The 19,650-nt window shown below is 38.4% G+C and overlaps 1 protein-coding gene and 1 pseudogene across 10 annotated transcripts in view; one reads left to right on the top strand and one right to left on the bottom strand.

The window, feature by feature from the left end:
* LOC100395099 (coiled-coil domain-containing protein 144A) overlaps window positions 1–19,650 on the bottom strand; it is a 117,405-nt gene that overhangs the window by 49,349 nt on the left and 48,406 nt on the right. For 9 of the 10 annotated variants that reach the window (XR_013535930.1, XR_013535928.1, XR_013535931.1 and 6 more), the window contains 5 exons: window positions 13,243–13,456; window positions 8,995–9,157; window positions 7,968–8,096; window positions 5,596–6,114; window positions 4,104–4,232 (listed from right to left, as the gene is read on the bottom strand). Coding sequence is in view for 5 of the 10 variants with exons in the window: in XM_078374367.1 (XP_078230493.1) it covers window positions 4,104–4,232; window positions 5,596–6,114; window positions 7,968–8,096; window positions 8,995–9,157; window positions 13,243–13,456 (1,154 nt within the window). In the remaining 5 variants the exon portion in view is untranslated. The remainder of the gene's footprint in view (window positions 1–4,103; window positions 4,233–5,595; window positions 6,115–7,967; window positions 8,097–8,994; window positions 9,158–13,242; window positions 13,457–19,650) is intronic. The other variant, XM_078374371.1, reaches the window with a different exon arrangement.
* Window positions 16,967–19,283, top strand: LOC103790563 (D-3-phosphoglycerate dehydrogenase pseudogene; annotated as a pseudogene).

Raw genomic sequence — 19,650 nt, 5'->3', positions numbered from 1 at the left:
CACAGGCCTGTGATCTCAGCTACTTGGAAGACTGAGACGGAAAGAATTCCTGAGCCACGGTGGTCAAGGCCAGCCTGGGCAACATAGCAAGACACCATGTCTAAAAAAAGATACATAAATAAAAGTAAAAGCAAAATAATTCATCCAATACATAGACTATGGGTGAAACTTAATGGCTTGCTTCTAATGAACAGAATGTGTTAAAAGTGATAACACGATGTTGCTTCCTACATTAGGTTTGAAGAGGCTCTCTATCGCAGACTGCTCGCCTTGAAACCCAGCCCCCATGTTGTGAGGAAACTTAGCCACAAAGAGAGCCTAGGAGTTCCAGTGTAGAATATTTGGGTATCCTGCCCCAACTAAAGTTCCAACCAATAGCTGCCGTAAGCAACAGACATCTTAGTGAACAAATCTTCAGATGATTCTAGTCCCTCAGCCTTTGATTTATCCCAAGTGAAGCTGAAGGGAGCAGAGGCAAGCTGCCCTGGCCAAGGTTTTCCCAAACCACAGATTGGTGAACTAAACAAACGTTCTAAGCCACTCAATTTTGGGTAATTTGTTAGGAAAAAATAACCAGAAAAATAAATTTAAACAAGGAGATAATAAGCAATAGAATAACAGACCCAGTAGAAATTAGTCTCCTTTAAAGTAAGAGCTAACAAATGTTGAGGTTAATTTATTAATGACAAACAACTCTAATGGGAGGCAGAACTTTTCTAATTGTATGAATTAGAAAAGCAAATTTATATGATAAATACATATAATTTATATGATAAACTTCCTCCTCAGTAGTTCTTATGTCTTAAGACATAAGAACCAGGTGCCGGGTCTTTCTCATAAGAAAGACATAAGAACTACTGAGGAGGAAGTTTAGAAAAAGTTCCCATTGATTACAAATTCCAGTGACTAAGCCCGTGAGGCTTTTAGAAATTGTCCCCCGAGTTATGAAATAAGGAAGATGAGGAAGGAAGAAGATATATAATTTGAAGTATAAAGTTGAAAAAACTAGAAATATTGGATTAATAACCAAAAATCAGACATTGTACCTGATTTCAAGGAACTGAAATTTTAAAAGTGATAAGCAGGTTTGGATATTTATTCATCAATCTAGGATTCAATCTTCATTTTCATTTCCTCAATGAGGAAATTTTAAAAATTATGGAATCAGTTTTAACAATCTCAAAAGTAAAACAAATGCAGTGTCCTTTGAGTGTTAAGCTATTCAATGCAATTTCCCCTTTACCTCATTTGTATGGAGAAGAAAAGAGCAGCTCATCTTTATGTTGTACCAAAATGCTTCTCCATGTCATATAAATTGGCTCTGAAATTTTGAAATTCATACAACTAATTCGACTCTTTGTTTCTGATAAATGCCTGGACATTACCTGATTTCCAGGTGCTGCACTCCTGGAAGTTGTTCTTTGAATAGGTTGAAGCATTTATTCAATGAATTATGTACTGAGCTAGAAAAGCATAGCTGCACATCTCCATTTAAGCAAAAGGAGGTAAATGCAGGGAACTCTGGTTTCTGAGAATGTAGGATCTGTGCCAAGAATAGGATTTAGCCCCGGGGTTGTATAAGAGAACCAGGTGCTGGGTCAAAAGAGGATCTAACTGTGAACTGCAACATGATAAATGAGCTCAGTTTCCAATGAGGAAAGATGACAGCCCAGACTTAACCTTGAGCTTCATAGATAGTTCAAATCTACACATGACTCCATGACTTATAACGAGCTAATGAAACATAATGCAATAAATAGTAGACGCAGTCAGCAGATCCTGTTGCCAAGAATTGACAGAAATGGGAGTGAAGAGAGAGGCACTGGGTGAGAGACAAAAGGTGAGACTGGAGAAAAAAAATTAATGGGATCTGTCTTTGCAAGCTTGACTCTCATCATGTCATGGTGTCAGCAAGGCATACACTCCTTCAAGAAGCATAAAGTGAAATTAAAGACATTCTACTATTTGAATTTCTATTCTTACATAAGACAACTCGTAATAAGCAACAGGACTGAAAATGAATTCTCCTAAAATGTGATTCGGTACTGGCTAAACATATTAGAATTGAGAATCCAAAAACAAACCTACATTTTTATGGTCAACTGATTTTCAACAAGGGTATAAAAAAAATGAGAAACGAATAGATTTTTCAACAAATGGTGCTGGGACAACTGTATATCCACGTGCAAGAGAATAAAGGTGGATTTCCACCAAATGTCATATATAAAACTAACAAAATAGAACCACCGAATGTAAGAACTAAAATTATAAAATTCCTAGGAGAAAACATAGCCATAGATCTTTGTGACTGCAGAAAAATTGATTAACTGGACTTCATTAAAATGCAAAACTTCTGTGCTTGAACGGAGACCATTAAGAAAGGGAAAAGAGGTTGGGCATGGTGGCTTACACCTGTAATCCCAACATTTTGGGAGGCTGAGGTGGGAGGATTGCTAGAGCTCAGTTCAAGATCAGCCTGGGCAACTTGGTGAGACCTTCTCTGTACAACTTAAAATTATATAACTTTTAAAAACATAATAAATCATAAGAAAGAAAGTAAAAAGGAAAGCCATTGAAAATATTTGGAAACAATATATCTGATAAGAGACTTACACCTCGAGTATATAAACAACTCTTAAAATTCATCAATTTAAAATAACCCAATTTTAGAGTGGGCAAATGATTCGAATAGACATTTCCCAAAGAAGATATACAAATGGCTCATAAGCACATGAAAAGAGGCTTAAAGTCATTCACCATTAGGGAAATGTGAATCAAAGCAACAATGACATGATACCACTTTATACCTCTGGGTTGGAATCCTTTTTAAATAAAAAATATGAAAAGTGCTGGCGAAGATGTGGAGAAGTTAGAACCTTCATACAATGCTGATGAGAATGTAAAATGGTGCAACCACTTTGAAAAGCAGACTGTCAGCTCCTCAAAAGCTTAAGCATAGAGTTACTATAGGACCCAGAAATTCAACTCCTAAGTATATACCCAAGAGAAGAACACATACGCAAACACAAAAACTTGTACATAAAATTTCATAGCAGGATGATTAATAGCCAAAACATGGAAACAACCCAAAGGTCCATCAGCTGATAAATGGCTAAATAAAATGAGTGGTACGTCCATACAGTGGAACAATACTCAGCAGAAAGATGAAATTAAGTACTGATACATGTTACAACACAATGAACCTTTAAAATGTTATACTAAGTAGAGGAAGCCAGACACAAAAGACCACCACATATTGTGTGATCCAGTCGATATGTGGTGTCCAGAATGGGCTAATCGATGGAAACAAAATAGATTGCTGGTTCTTTTCAGGGTCATGAAAATGTCCTACAATTGATGATGGTGATGGTTACACAACTCTGTGACTATACTGAGAGACCATGAATTGTACACGTTCAATGGGTAAACTGCGGTATACGAATTTTGTCTCAGTAAATTTTTAAAAAAAATTCAGTGGTAGGATCTAGATACATCTCTTAATTCTCTACTTTGGATGTACATACTATAGGTGATTTGTAAAAAAGTACAATATATTTAAAATGAAAGGTAAATGAAGGAAGGGCCTAACATTTCAAGTGGTTTTTAAATTAAAACATTTGCATTTTGGAGAACAGTACTGTGGCCTTTCTGTACAAGTTATCCTGAAATTCATGAAATAAATATACACAGATTCTGTACCCATTTACAAAAGTAAAGATAAGAAATAAGACAATTTCTGAAACATTCCATTAAACATTATCCTACGATTTAATCTGGCTTGCCTAACCATGGCAATAGAGAAATCACTAAAAAATACTTCACAGAAAAAAAAAAAAAAAAAGCCTCTCAACTTCTGTGACGAATACTAATAATTTGCAACTTTCCTAAGGATCTTTGGAAATGATCCTTATTTTAAGTATGTACTTATCAGGAGAAAAGGACAGAATGAAAGCCAGAGGTTAAGAAAAAAGTACATTATAAAGATAATAAAATTATCATAAAACTACAAAAGAAAGCCATCCACTTCAATCAGTATCCTAAAGCATTTGACACTATTTCACCACCTATAGATTAACTGTAGACATGTTAGGTTTCATACATACTTCACTGCTGCTTTGACCCAATTTCTTCTTTGAATCCTGTGTCTCATCTAAATTAAATGATGTAGTCTCTGCTGTAGGTTGTTGTTTTAGGGGATCAGTCCATTCTAGTTGGTGTTGTCTCATAACTACCTGTGAAAGTATTTTTGTTACTGATTTTATCAATCACCTTATTATTAAATTATGGTAATAATATTTAGCTCTAACATATACACTTTGAAAAACATCAACACATATATGGATTCACCTTTTCCTCGTGTGCACACATTCTTGTTTATTACTGAATTCAGTTAAGGACACAGAAGGTGCTATCTTTCTGCCAAATCAGTTTTCTGTTAACTTAGACAATAGATTCAGCCCACTATTCACTCATCCCTGAAACATCTGCAATGCTTAACAACCTACTGAAGTCCCAAAAAGAAATCGAGTGGGGCTGCTGGTGGTACATCCCACACTGTGAAATGTTTTTCCCTCTTTTTTACTAGAAGCTCTAATCAACTTCAGAGTTCCTGGCATATTCAGTTGCCTCCTCAGATCCTTCCAAAAGATTCCTATCTCAGAATACAAGTAAAATTCCAATGGCCTTTGAGGCCCTGGGTAACCTGGCCTCTACCTCCCTCCTGACCTCAGCTTCTGTAAGTGTCTCCCCTACTCAGTCCATTCTCACTATACGTGAATCCTGTCACCTCTCATTAGTTTAAAAATGGGGACTCAATGCCAAACAAATAAATCACAGATAAACAAAGTTACTTTTGTACTGGTCAAAGTTATATCTGAATGACAGGCAGTGAGCCTTGAAATAAAAATTATGAGCAAACTGTTTGTAAAAACATTCAAAGAAATTATAAATACAAGTGGTAAGATTACATCTAACATAGCTTTGCTGAAATTCACATCTGCCCCAAATTATGATTTATTAAAAAGTAAATGCCTTTAAAGAATTGAGAGGTCATAACAAGTAATTCGAGACTGAAATCATCTCAGATTTAAGTCAAATTGATATGAATAAAAATAAAATTATACCAACTTAAATATGTTGCAAAACTACTGAAGGAAAAGTATTGTGGAAATATATACTGAAGTATAGTAGTATACTTCAGTTCACCTGGAAAGTCTGGAATTAATGGTCAAAGTAACCCTCCTAACTGAATCTTAAATTCAAAATATTCATGTCAGGTATAAGCATTTCTGTTTATCTGCTTCACCATGGTCTTCAAACATGGCCATATAAAGGCATTGCAATGATCATTTCAGCAGCGTAAGACAACATTATGAATGTTAATCTGTACCTATTAACACTGTAACTGAACTTAAAATTTCATAGGTGACACAATTTCCTCACTCAAAGTAAAGTATCTTTCAGTTTTAATAGCAAATACATTTATGATCTATATATTTTTATATTCAACTAGATAAAACATTTAGCCATAATCAAATATTACTTTAAATTTTCTTTTAGGAAGGTTGAAAAATATTTATCTTTCTTAATACTTACTTTTCTTCCTGCTTTTTCTTTCTCACATTGATCCATTCTTTTTTCAAAATAATTACATTCATCCAGCAATTCTTCGTTCTTCTCTTGTAGTAGAAGACTCTGCTTTTCATGCTCAGATCGAGTATTACTGGCAAGAGCCTGAATCTGGTCATGGAGAGAACTGATTGTCTTTTCTTGATTGTTCACTTTCTTGTGAGCATCATCCAGTTGCTGTTGAAGCAACGTATTTTCATTTTGTAATTGAAATAATCTCTCTTCTACAGATCCCTGCTTTGCAATGTATTTCTTCAGTTTTCTTTGTTGAGTTTGGTGCATTTGTTCAATTTCTTTCTTCTGACACTGTGTTTGGCCGAGGTCTCTTAGCACACGTTCCAAAATCAAATTCTGTTCTCCAACAGCATCTCTTGCATTATGGAGCTGAATTTGTAGGATGTTGATTTCATTTTCAGCATTAGCAAGTGTTTCAGAAAGAATCTCATTCCTAGCTTGTAGATCAGACATATCAGCCTTCATTTTGTCCTGTAGGCCACAAAAAGTTACAAAGAGCAGAGGAGCAAGTAAACCACCCCCTCAGCCTAAATTGCCTGAAGTTAGCTAAAGGAGACCCAGCATAGCCTCCTCCTTCCAAGATAAGGTACCCAAGCATATCTTTGTACCCACAGCTCACAAGCATATTTCTGCCAAAAAAAAGCCCAAAAAACAAAAAACCTGTTCTCTTCCCCAGCTACCAGCCGTGGGAGCGAGACAGGCATGGGAGCGAGATAACCACATAGAAAATATACGTATTCTCAAGGTTGTAAACTTGTCACAAGTCAATGACTAACTGTCTTTGTTTAAACCTATTTTTTCTCCTGCCTTATCTTCCCATGCCAAAACTAATATAAGCAAGGAATTTTCCTTTTGTGGGGCTGGCAGGTATTACAGGCAGTAAGGCCACTGTCAGCTGGAGCTCCAATAAAGAGGTTCTCCTGTGTCTCTTGGTCTCTCTGTTCTTCTCGGCTTGAATTTCCACAATAGACAGAGGAAATTTCCCAATGTTCCTTAAGTTCTTTTTTTTTTTTCCTGAGAATATCCTGTAGCTATTTTATTTTTCTACCATTTTTATTGTAAGTTATATAAGAATTACATTTATTCATAAATGCTAAATCTAAGCATTATATTAGTTGCTTTTTTTTGAGACAGGGTCTCACTCCATGACTCAGATTAGAGGGCAGTGGCACAATCAAGACTCACTGCAGCCTTGGCCTTCTGGGCTCAGGTGATCCTCCCACTTCAGCCTCCTGAGTAGATGAAACTAGAGGCACACATCCCCATACCCTGCTAAATTAATTTGTAATTTTTGTGGAGATAGGGTTTTGCCATGTTGCCCAGGCTGTTCTGGAACTCCTGGACTCAAGTGACCCACCCACCTCGGCCTCCCAAAGCGATGGGATTACAGGTGTGAGCCACTGCACCTGGCCTTGTACCGAGCACTTCTACATACATCACTGAGCTCATTTATATCATAATTCTGAAAGGAGAGGTCAAAAATATGCAAGCTGCAGGATTTTCCCCAGGTCCTCTTACGTTACTTCTAGTGCTCATCCACCAAATCATGGTTACTTCTGTGTTGTAAATACGTAAATATAAAAGAAGCTTTTTATTTCAAAACACCAGTGGTAAAAAAGAAGTTATAGAGCTTTTCTTAGAAAATCCTCAGATTATCTGCTATTGCAATAACTTCTGTTTCCTCTTTACAGTGTTTGAAACAGAAATAAGCATGAAACAGGGGAAAATACACTGAAGTCGTTTTCTAAGAACAAAATAGTTATCAACAAATCATCACTAAGTTTCTGTTTCGGCATATCATTGTTTTCAAAGCTCTTTGTGCTGAAATGAGATGCTACTTGGAGCAAACTGTGACGTCCCCAAAAGTAAGGGGTATGGCATCTGGAGTATGGCCTCTGAACTGGCTATACATTTCATCCTTACTACCAGTAGAAATAAGCATCTAACCTCTCCATTAATATATTAGAAAGATGAAATCAAGTCTGAAAGCTGGAATGTTTGATGTTAGCAAGGGTTTTGAGATTGTGGAAAGATCATTAATTCCTATGAATAATAACAAATGTTTCTCCTTTGGATAAGGCCCCTGTGAAAGTCACTGCTTGACCCTTGCAGACAAATGAAGTTGAATTAAGAAAATGATGTTATACAATGGGCCAAAAATTCCAGAACCACTGTCACCACCCCCAAATGTGTGTGTGTGTGTGTGTGTGTGTGTGTGTGTGAGAGGGATTCAAAAATCCATTAGAATTCCAAGTTGCATAGAGTTGTTTTTAAAAAATATATTCACCTACAAAAACATATCTGAAAATGGCCAAAGAAAATACCTCAGAATCCATTTTCTTTTGAGCCATTTCTAGCTCCTTTGGTTTACTGGTCAGAATCTGATCTTGTACTATTCTGGCATTCTGTTCTTCGGAAAGTTGCTGCTGGGCATCCTTTTGCTGCTGCTTGACCTAGAGATAACATGGAGGTGTTTGTCTAATAGCCCTGAAAAAAAAAAAACACTAAAAGGTTAATTAAGAGCAGAGCCTCTCTTGGCTGAGCATGGTGGTTCACGCCTGTAATCCCAGCATTTTGGGAGGCCGAGGTCTATGGATCACGAGGTCAGGAGATGGATACCATCCTGGCCAACATAGTGAAACCCCATCTCTACTAAAAATAAAAAAATTAGGCATGGTGGCACACGCCTGTAGTCCCAGCTACTTCGGAGGCTGAGGGAGAACAATTGCTTGAACCCAGGAGGCGGAGGTTGCAGTGAGCCGAGATCCCACCACTGCACTGCAGCCTGGGTAACAGAGTGAGACTCTGTCTTAAAAAAAAAAGAAAGAAAAAAGATAAAAGAAAAAAAGAGCAGAGCCTCTCTTATAAAATGGTTAAAAGAAAGTAGCCTGTTAACACACAAGAACTTTTATCCCTCAAGAATCACTCAAATCTTAATTGCATACATAACAATTACATTTGTCAAAGAGGAAAAACAGTTCTTAAATACGGGAAGATACAGCATTTTAAACTAAAATTTCTTTCAAAACATTTAACTAGTGTCATTATAGTTTCAAAGCTATTTAGCCTGTATTTTAACATAAAAATGTGTAAACTCATTTAGTGATTAAACTCATCTTCCATTCTGAAAACACAGACTGAGCATCTATTTAGATGCCAAGGTTTATAATAAATAATTTTAGCTATAAATGTCATAGTTCATTTTTAAGAGGAGATAACAGTTTTGGTTTGTTTTAAACCTAAATGATATACATGAAGCCAAAAAAAAATAAGCAATACTGATGAAACATTAAGTTAGAAATATGAAGTTTTCACCAAAGATTAATTTACCAGATCCAAGTTGTCTCTTACCATCCTCAATTCCTTAATGAGTTTTCTCAGACTCCGTTTAAGTCCTTGCGTCATTTCAGCCTTTTCCGTACTTTCCTCTTCTTTTATTCTTAACTGTTCACTAACTTTATTACACAACATTTCGGCATTTTCTTTCTTCTCTTTTTCTTGTTTTAAGGCAAGTCTGCAGTTAAATGTGGATATTAAAATGTGTTTTGTTAGAAAATAAAAAAGTTTATTTTGTCATCTGGCTCTTCCATGTGGGTTTATAATCCTCATAAAAACTCCTATGTTCTTGTTTCCTTTCTAGTTCTCATGTTTTTAGTTTCTCACTTCACTCTCTTCCAAGGGCCATATATATTTGAGAAGTAGCGAGGAAAGAAACATTCTGTTAACTGGTAAGTTTCTGTTACTAGTAAACCTGAGAAGAGCATATCTGAAATTTCTCAGTAAAGTTACAAGTTGAAAATTACTTCTTTTTCATGTTATGCAAATTGAAAATTAGTTAATTAGATCATTTAGAGTTAGCTAATTTAAAAGAAGTTACTATTTACGAACAAGTTTAGAAATTCACTAGAAATACATTTTCATCTTTGTGAAATATTGTATGTGTAGCCCAAAATAATGATTTACAGTGTAAGATAACACCTTCAGATGTCATTCACACAACATGTATCCGCAGACTACTATAATCCAAGACTAGGCTAAGCTGTTTAATAACTCTTACCTCTATACTTTTCAGGTCTCTCTTTTTGGTAACACTTTCAACTTATCTTCTTGATTCTTATGCATTTTACAAACAATGTTTAAATCCCTTTTGGAACAAGACAGGATCTAATATTTAATTTAAAAGTAAAGGATAATGTGTGTTTCAACATCAAATTTGGAATTAATTTTATCTGCCTATGAAAGATGTGGAATAAACTAATCATCAATTACTTTCCATTTTACTTTTTATTTCATGCATATTGAGAATGAAACTGGGAAGTCCTAGCCAGAGCAATCAGTCAAGAAAAAGAAAGAAAGAAAGGACATCCAAATTGGAAAAGAGAAAGTCAACCTATCTGTTTGCCCAAGACATAATCTTTTAGCTTTAAACACCCTAAACACTCCTGGATTTGATCAATGAAATCAGTAAAAGTCTCAGGTTACAAAATCAATGTACACAAATCAGTAGCACTAGTATACATCAAGAATGGCCAAGGTGAGAATCAAATCAAGAACCTAATCCCTTTTATGATAGTGACGGCAACAACAACAAAAACAACCTTTTAGGATCTTTCACGTCCTTGGTAACCAAGATGAAAGATCTCTAAAAGGAGAACTAGAAAGCACTGCTGAAGACATCTTTCATAGGAAAAAAGGAAATCACAGATGACACAAACAAATGGAAATATGCCCTATGTTCATAGATTAGAAGAATCAATGTATTGAAAACGACCATATTAACCAAAGCAATCTACAGATTCAATGCAATTCCTATCGAAATACTACTTTCATTCTTTATAAAATTAGAGAAAGTACTTCTAAAATTTACAGGGAATAAAAAAAGAGCCTGACTAGCCAAAGCAATCTCAAGCAAAAAGAATGAAGCCAGAGGCATCACAATACCAGATTTCAAACCACACAACAAGCCTAAAGTAACCAAAACAGCATAGTATTGGTATAAAAGTAGATACATAGACCAGTGGAACAGAATACAGAACCTAGAAATAAAGCCAAATATGTATAACCAACTGACCTTTCACAAAGTGTACAAAGACATAAACTGGGCAAAGGACACCCTATTCAATAAACAGTGTTGGGAAAATTGAATAGCCACGTGTAGAAGAATGAAAGTGGATCCCTATCTCTCACCATATATAAATGTTAACTCAAGATGGATTAGGCCCTAACATGGTGGCTTCTGTCTGTAATCCCAGCACTTTGGGAGGCCAAGGCAGGAGAATGGCTTGAACCCAGGAATTCAAGACCAGCCTGGGCAACATAGTGAGATCTTGTCTCTACCAAAAAATATTTTTTAATTAAAAAAGAGATGAATTAAAAACTTAAATCTATAACCTGAAACCACAAAAAAAATCTGGAAGAAAGTGTAGGAGAAAACTCTTCTGGACACTGGCCTAGGCAAATTATTTATGACAAAGACCTCAGAACTAAAAGCAACAAAAACAAAAATAAATACATGGGACCTAATTAAATGAAGAGGCTTCTGCACAGCAAAAGAAATAATCATCATAGTAAACAGACAACCTACAGAATAGGAGAAAATATTTGCAAACTATGCATCTGACAAGGGACAAACAAATCAGCAAGAAAAATACAAATAATCCCATCCAAAAGTGCACAAATGACATGAACAGACATTTCTCAAAAGAAGATGCACTAACGGCCAACAAACACAGCTAAAAATTCCCAATATCACTAATATTCAGGGAAATGCAAACTAAAACAACAAGGAGATATCACCGTATTCCAGCCAGCATCCTCATTATTAAAAGGTTGAAAAACAATAGAAAGATGTTGGTGCAGATGTGGTGAAAAGGGAATGCCTGCTCATACATCGCTGATGGGAATGTAAATTAGTACAACCTCTAAGAAAAACAGTAGGGAGATTTCTCAAAGAGCTAAAATAGAGCTACCACGCACTCCAACAATCCCCTATTGGGTATCTACCCAAAGGAAAATAAATCATTACATCAAAAAGACACTGGCAAATGTATGTTTGTTTATTGCAGCACATTTTGCAATTGCAAAGATATGAAATCAACCTAAGTGTCCGTCAACCAGTGAATGGAATAAATAATATGTGGTATATATACACCGTGGAGTACTACTCAGCCGTAAGAAGAATGAAATAATGTCTTTTGCAGCAACTTGGAAGGGACTAGAGGCCATTATTCTAAGTGAAGTAACTCAGGAATGGAAAGCCAAATAAAAACATGTTCTCATTCATAATAGGGAGTTAAGCTATTCATCCATGTAACCAAAAACCACTTGTATCCCCTAAAGCTATGAAATATACCAAAATTCTGAAAAAGAATAAAACTGTAGAAATTTTTTAAAAATTACTTTGGTTTAAGAAAAGTGGCCAGTTCATGCTCTATTGGTTGGACTGTAAATTAACACAAACATTCTTCAGAAAAATTAATATTGATCAAAGATCCTGTATTTCAACCTAATAATTCTATATTGGATAATTTATTCAAAGCAAACAGTTTAGGGATGTGAGATTTATATAAAAAATGTTATGGTCTGGGCATGACGGCTCATGCCTGTTAATATTAATGACTTGGGAGGCCAAGGCAGAAGGAATGCTTGAGGTTGGGAGTTGGAGATCATCTTGAGCAATGTAGTGAGATCCTGTCTCTACAAAAAACTTTAAAAGTTAGCCAGGCATGGGAACAGGCACCTGTAGTCCCAGCTACTTAGGATGCTGGGGCAGAAGGATGAAGTTCGAGGCTGCAGGGAGGTATGATCACACCACTGAACTCCAGCCTCAGGCACAGAGTGAGACCCTGTGTCTATAAATAATAATAATGAGAAAAGATGCTCCTTATATCATTAATTATAAATACAAGATAATTTCAAAACTCAAATTGCAATTCGTTAAATGAATAACAAGATTTCATATGGTGGACTTCTACATGGCCATTAAGACTGCAAAGAATATGCATTTATTTATTAGCAGAAGAGTTCACAGTTAAAATAATTTATTATTTCCAAGAATTTCATGTTCCACAAGACCAAGAAGGTTTCTCCCATTAATCCCCAGAAGGCAAGTCAGAAATTATAAAAATTCTAATATATTATCTTTAGTATAAATATTTCTTTAAAACTAGAATGTGGCACATATATACCATGGAATACTATGCAGCCATAAATAATGAGTTCATGTCCTTTGCAGGGACATGGATGAAGCTGGAAACCATCATTCTCAGCAAACTGACACAAGAACAGAAAGCCAAACACCTCATGTTCTCACTCATTAAGTGGGTGTTGAACAATCGGAACACATGGACACAGGGAGGAGAACAGCACACATTGGGGCCTATTTGGGGGCTTGGGGTCTACGGGAGGGATATCAGGAGGTTGGGAGGCTAGGGGAGGGATAACATTAGGAGAAATATCCAATGTAGATGATGCGGGGATGGATGCAGCAAACCAATATGGCACGTGTATACCTATGTAACAAACCTGCATGTTCTGCACGTGTACCCCAGAATTTAAGTATAATAATAAACAAAACAAACAAAAACTAGAGTGTCATACCTCAACCTGCGCAGCTTTCGTTCCCATTCGATCTTCTGATGCTCTAACTGTAATTTTGTCTCTTTTGTTTCAGAGAGCTCCTTTTGTAGGACACTAACCATATTTCCCATTTGTTTAATTTCTGCTATAAGTCGTTCATGCTCACTATTCTTAAGTTCCAGGAAGTTTTCATATAAATGAAATGCATCCTCAATTCTTGATAGGCTAACAGACTCTGTGTCAGGGAGAAAACAAGGTGGAAATAAAATATGTGAGTACTTTTTAGGTAAAAAGGACTGTGCATTTTTAAACACTGTCTCCTTCATACACAGAACAAATATGCACTGAGTGCCTACAGTGTGGCAGACATTCCACTAAGCTCTGCAGGTAAAACATTTAGTCTTAAGTGTAGTGGGCAACGAAGACAACAAAAGTGACAATTATAAATTCAGACAGATGGTGTAAGAAAACAGAGTTCCATGATCACATAGGAGAATTTGATCTATACTGGGCCCATGAGAGATTTCCCTGTGGAAGAGATGACTACACCAAGAAATGAAGGGTGAGAAGGAAACACTTAAGCAAAGGGGTAGAAAAGCATTCTAGCAGTCGACAGCAGGTGCCGACGCTCTGCTGCAATCTGCTTCTGGCCACGATGGACAGCAAGTACTGATTTACCTTCTTGCCTGAAATAACCAAAAGGAAAACAGAAAAAATATATTATACAATGATTTACCAGGCATTGGACTTCAATGAAGACCATGATCCCAAAAGACAGGAAACAAATGGAATTCATACCAACGCTCCAGCTTCCTGCCTTCTCAGAGTTCCCAGGCTATCACACAGAGAGAAAAAGGTGACATAGAGTCTACCCGATTCCCTGAGATGAGACGATGAAGCTGAGAGTCTGGTAAAGCCAAGGCAGGCAGAGGTCACAAAACAGAATACGGAAAAGGAGACAGAGTACAGGGAGAGAACACTGAAGATCTGCAAAAATACCTCCTGGCTATCTAGCAGAGTACTGAACAGCGCATGTGTGCCAGAAAACTGCCCCAGACCAAGGGGAAGAAACATCTAAAAAAAACTGGAAAGAAACATGCCTGCTGCTCACAAGGTGCCAAAAAGAGTGTCCATTCCCATGAGTGATGCTGGGAAAACTCAGACTTCACATGGGAATGAATAGAGCCATTACAAAGATCTTGCCTCAGGAGTGGGAAATTCGACCCAATCATAAAGGGAAGACCGGAAAGATCAAGCTGTTCATGTGGAACTCAGCTGTATATCAAAATTAAGCTCAAGCAGATTGGCAGAGGCATGGAAGATACATATTTTTTTAAAGCAAAATACTCTTGTAGAGATTCAAATCCACAATGTCAGGAATGAAAACTACAATGGATGGAAGTGAACACAGATTAGACATCACCAAAGAGAAGTTTCATAAATTTGAGACATCAGTGAACTATGAGAAAACTTCAAGCAGGAATAAGTCCCAAAAGAGGGAAAAAGAGAGACAGGAAAATATAAAGAGAATGGCCAAAACTTTTTAAGTTTAAAGAAAACTATAACCCTACAAATCCAGAAGTGTCTTCTGGCTGGGAGAGAGAAAATAAAAGTATATTATTCTAATTTTCCTTTTTAAAAAAATGTCAATTGGTTTTTGGGGAACAGATGGTCTTTGGTTACATGAATAAATTTTTTAGTGGTGGTTTAAGATTTTGGTGCACTCAAGCATCACACAAGCAGCATACACAATATCCAATCCATAGCCTTTTATCCCTCACCCCCCCACACACTTTGCCCCCAAGTCCCCAACCTCCATGTGTCATTCTTATGTCCTTACCTCCTCATAGCATAGTTCCCGCTTACGAGTAAGAACGTATGATGTTTGGTTTTTCATTTGTAATTTTCTTATGCCATATGTGACAAGGCATAATATTTTTGAAGATGGACTGTGATCAGTTAAAATCATATACTATATAAAATCATATACTGTAGTGCAATCACTGAGATAGAAAAAAATAGTTATTGCTAATAAGCCATAAAAGGGAGATTAAAAATAAATCACAAAAATTACTAGACTAATTGAGAAGAAAGCAGAAAAAGAAGAGAACAAAGAACTGCAGGGACCAATGGAAATCAAAAAGCATGATGACAGATAAACCTAACTGCATCAATAAGCACATTATAAATGAAACTGGCCTAAAAATCTCATTTAAAAGGCAGATTATCAGATTGGATAAAAATGCAAGAACCTATTACATGCTTCCTATAAAAAAAAAAAAAAAAAACTTTAGGCTGGGTGCAGTGGCCCACGCCTATAATCCTAGTACATTGGGAGGCTGAGACAGGAGGATCACAAGGTCAGGAGTTCAAGACCAGCCTGGCCAACATGGTGAAACCCTGTCTCTACTAAAAATACAAAAAATTAGCTGGGTGTGGTGGCATGCAACTGTAACCCCCAGCTACTTGGGAGGCTGAGGCAGGAGAATCGCTTGAACCCAGGAGGCAGAGGTTGCAGTAAGCCGAGGTTGCGCCACTGCACTCCAGCCCGGGCAACAGAGTGAGACTCTGTTTCAAAAAAAAAAAAAAAAAAAAAGGAAAGAAAGAAAGAAAAGAAAAACACTTTAAATTTAAAAAGACAAATTGTTCAGAAAGACGTTAAAAGATATACCAGGTTAAGAGTTGACAAAAGAAGCCTGAGAAGAAATGGCTATGTTAACGCCGAAGTAAATTTCACAGCAAAAATATTTACCAGCTACAAACAGTTATTTCCTCATGACTTTTGAAAGTTCAGTTAATCAGGAACATATAATCTTAAGTGACTGAGTACCTAATAACAGCTTCAAAATATATGAGGCAAAAATTGATAGAACAAATAGACAAATTCACAAGTACAGTCTGACATTTGAATATTACTCAGTAAGTGATAAAACAAGGGAGCAGCAAATCAGCAAGAAGCGGGTAGACTTGAACAACACCATGCTTCTCTAGTACCCGGGGAGCACGTTCCAAAACACACCACATTCTAGGTTCTGCAATCAAGCTTAGCAAAAGAACTAAGTCAGAAGGACTTAACTCATACGAAGTATGTTCTCTGACCACAAAGCAATCAAATCAGAAATCAATAACAAAATATCTCATCAAAATACTCAAATATTTTAAAACAAAGTAACACACATCTAAACAACCCTAGGTCAAAGACACGATGCAAAGAGAAATTAAGTGTATTGTGAATGGAATGAAAATGAAAATACTACCTATCAACATCTGTGGAACACAGCTACGACAGTACTTAAAATTTTTTTAGCACTTAATGTCTATATTAGAAGCTCGAGCTGGTAATCCCAGCACTTTGGGAGGCCGAGGCGGGTGGATCACGAGGTCAAGAGATCGAGACCATCCTGGTCAACATGGTGAAAACCCGTCTCTACTAAAAATACAAAAAATTAGCTGGGCATGGTGGCGCGTGCCTGTAATCCCAGCGACTCAGGAGGCTGAGGCAGGAGAATTGCCTGAACCCAGGAGGCGGAGGTTGTGGTGAGCCGAGATCGCGCCATTGCACTCGAGCCTGAGTAACAAGAGCGAAACTCCGTCTCAATAAAAAAAAAAAAAGACTTTCAAGTCAATGGTCTTGACTTCTGTCTTAAGCAACCAAAAAAAAAAAAAAAAAAAGAAGAAGAAGAGGAGGAAACTAAAAAAAAGAACAAATTAAACCTAAAGCAAGCAGAGGAAATGACATAATAAACATACGCGGACTCCGGCGCGCCAGGCCCAACCACAGCTTCTCGGCTTAAGCACCTCCACTTGCAGCACCGACTCCGAGGCCACCTCCAGCAATGGCCTTTGCAAATCTGCAGAAAGTGCTCATCGATGACAGCGTGGACCCTTGCTGCCGGAGGATCTTGCAAGACTGAGGGCTGCAGGTGGTGGAGAAGCAGAACCTTAGCAAAGACGAGCTGATAGCCGAGCTGCAGTTCATGGGAACAGAGCTGAACGGGAAGATCCTGGGAATTCTGGGCCTGGGCGGGATTGGGAGGGAGGTGGCTACCCGGATGCAGTCCTTTGGGATGAAGACGATAGGGTATGACCCCATCATTTCCCCAGAGGTCTCGGCCTCCTTTGGTGTTCAGCTGCTGCCCCTGGAGGAGATCTGGCCTCTCTGTGATTTCATCACTGTCCACACTCCTCTCCTGCCCTCCACCACAGGCTTATTGAACAATAGCACCTTTGTCCAGTGCAAGAAGCGGGTACGTGTGGTGAACTGCGCCCGCGGAGGGATCGTGGACGATGGCGCCCTGCTCTGGGCCCTGCAGTCGGGCCAGTGTGCCGGGGCTGCGCTGGACGTGTTTACGGAAGAGCCACCACAGGACCGAACCTTGGTGGACCATGAGAATGTCATCAGCTGTCCCCACCTGGGCGCCAGCACTAAGGATGCGCAGAGCCGCTGTGGGGAGGAAATTGCTGTTCCGTTCATGGACATGGTGAAGGGGAAATCTCTCACAGGGGTTGTAAATGCCCAGGCCCTTATCAGCGCCTTCTCTCCACACACCAAGCCTTGGATTGGTCTGGCAGAAGCCCAGGTCTGATGCGAGCCTGGGCTGGATCTCCCAAAAGGACCATCCAGGTGATAACACCAGGAACATCCCTGAAGAATGCTGGGAACTGCCTAAGCCCTGCAGTCATCATCGGCCTCTTGAAGGAGGCTTCCAAGCAGGCGGATGTGAACTTGGTGAACGCCAAGCTGCTGGTGAAAGAGGCTGGCCTCAGTGTCACCACCTCCCACAGCCCGGCAGCACCAGGGGAGCAGGGCTTCGGGGAATGCCTCCTGGCTGTGGCCCTGGCAGGCGCCCCTTACCAGGCTGCGGGTTTGGTCCAGGGCACCATACCTGTGCTGCAGGGGCTCAATGGAGCTGTCTTCAGGCCGGAAGTGCCTCTGCAGGGGCCTGCCCCTGCTCCTATTCCAGACTCAGGCTTCCGACCCTGCAATGCTGCCTACCATGATTGGCCTCCAGGCAGAGGCTTTCCTACCAGACTTCACTGGTGTCAGAGGGGGAGACCTGGCATGTCATGGGCATCTCCTCCTTGCTGCCCAGCCTGGAAGCATGGAAGCAGCATGTGACTGAGGCCTTCCACTTTCACTTCTAACCTTGGGGCTCATGGGTCCCTGCCTCTGGGGCTTTTCTGAAGAAACCTACCCACTGTAATCAACAGAGAGAGAAGATCCACATTCTTGAGCTGAACACACAGGCCTCTGATACTGCTTAAACAGCGCTCATCTGACCCTACAGTACAGCAATAACCATCTAATAAAGACCCTACCAGCAAAAAATAAAAAATAAACATATGCCATGGTTGACATTTGCATCTTCCCAGAACTTAAGTTTATGTTAAGTTTATGCTGAAACTTAATCACAGAGGTGATGTTTTCAGAAGGTGGGGCTTTGTGGAGGTAATTAGTGCTGGGAACCAAGCCCTAATGAATGCAAGTAGTGCTCTTATATAATAGACTGCAGAGGGCTCATTTACCCATCCTGCCATGTGAGGACACAGGGGGCAAAAAGGGATCTATGAACCCGGAATTGGTCCCTCACCAGACACCAAATCTGCCATCACCTGGGTGTTGGACTTCTGTGAGAAATCTATTCTGTTGTTTATAAGCCACCCAGCCTATAGTATTTTGTTACAGCGGCCGAACAGACCATAACATCAAAGATGAAACCAATAAAACAGAAACACAATAGGAAAAAATCAATTACAACCAAACACTTTGAGGAGGTCAAAAAAAGTGATGAAACTCTCTAGTCAGGTGGTCATAGAAAAGAAGATGCAAATGACTAACTTCAGAAACATAGTAATACGGCATTGTACAGATTCGACAGACACTCAAAGAATAGCAGTATAATAAGGTCAGCTTTATGTGACTAAACATGACAACTCTGATGAAACGGACACTTTCCTTGAAAAATAAAAACTACGACAGTTCAATCAAGAAGGAATAACCTGAACTGTTCTGTATCTATAAAAGAAAATAAAGCATAAGTAAAGCCTTCCTAGAAAGAAAACTCCAGGCCAGATATCTATGTTCTGGTGAATTCTACCAAATATTTAATAAGTAATACAACAATTTTACATGGCTTCTCCCCTAGCCCTCAAAAAAAAAAAAAATGCAACTCATCCTGTCACTCTAGCATTACCCTGAACCAAAATCTGACAATGATATTACAAAAAAGGAAAACTTCCTCATGAACGTGGACATAAAAATTTAACCAATTTCTGAAGAAACCAAGATACCCAACTTTAGGTGACAGAACCACCTCTGGTACAGTCATGCAATAATGAGCTATCATGTCATGAGAAGACATGAAGGAACCACAAAGGCATATTACCAAGTGAAATATGCAGTCTAAAGGCTGCACATTGTATAATACC

The sequence above is a fragment of the Callithrix jacchus genome, chromosome 5, assembly GCF_049354715.1.
Source record: "Callithrix jacchus isolate 240 chromosome 5, calJac240_pri, whole genome shotgun sequence".
Classification (NCBI taxonomy): domain Eukaryota; kingdom Metazoa; phylum Chordata; class Mammalia; order Primates; family Cebidae; genus Callithrix; species Callithrix jacchus.
The sequence above is the reverse complement of the archived record's forward strand: the minus strand, read 5'-3'. Positions and strand labels throughout refer to the sequence as shown.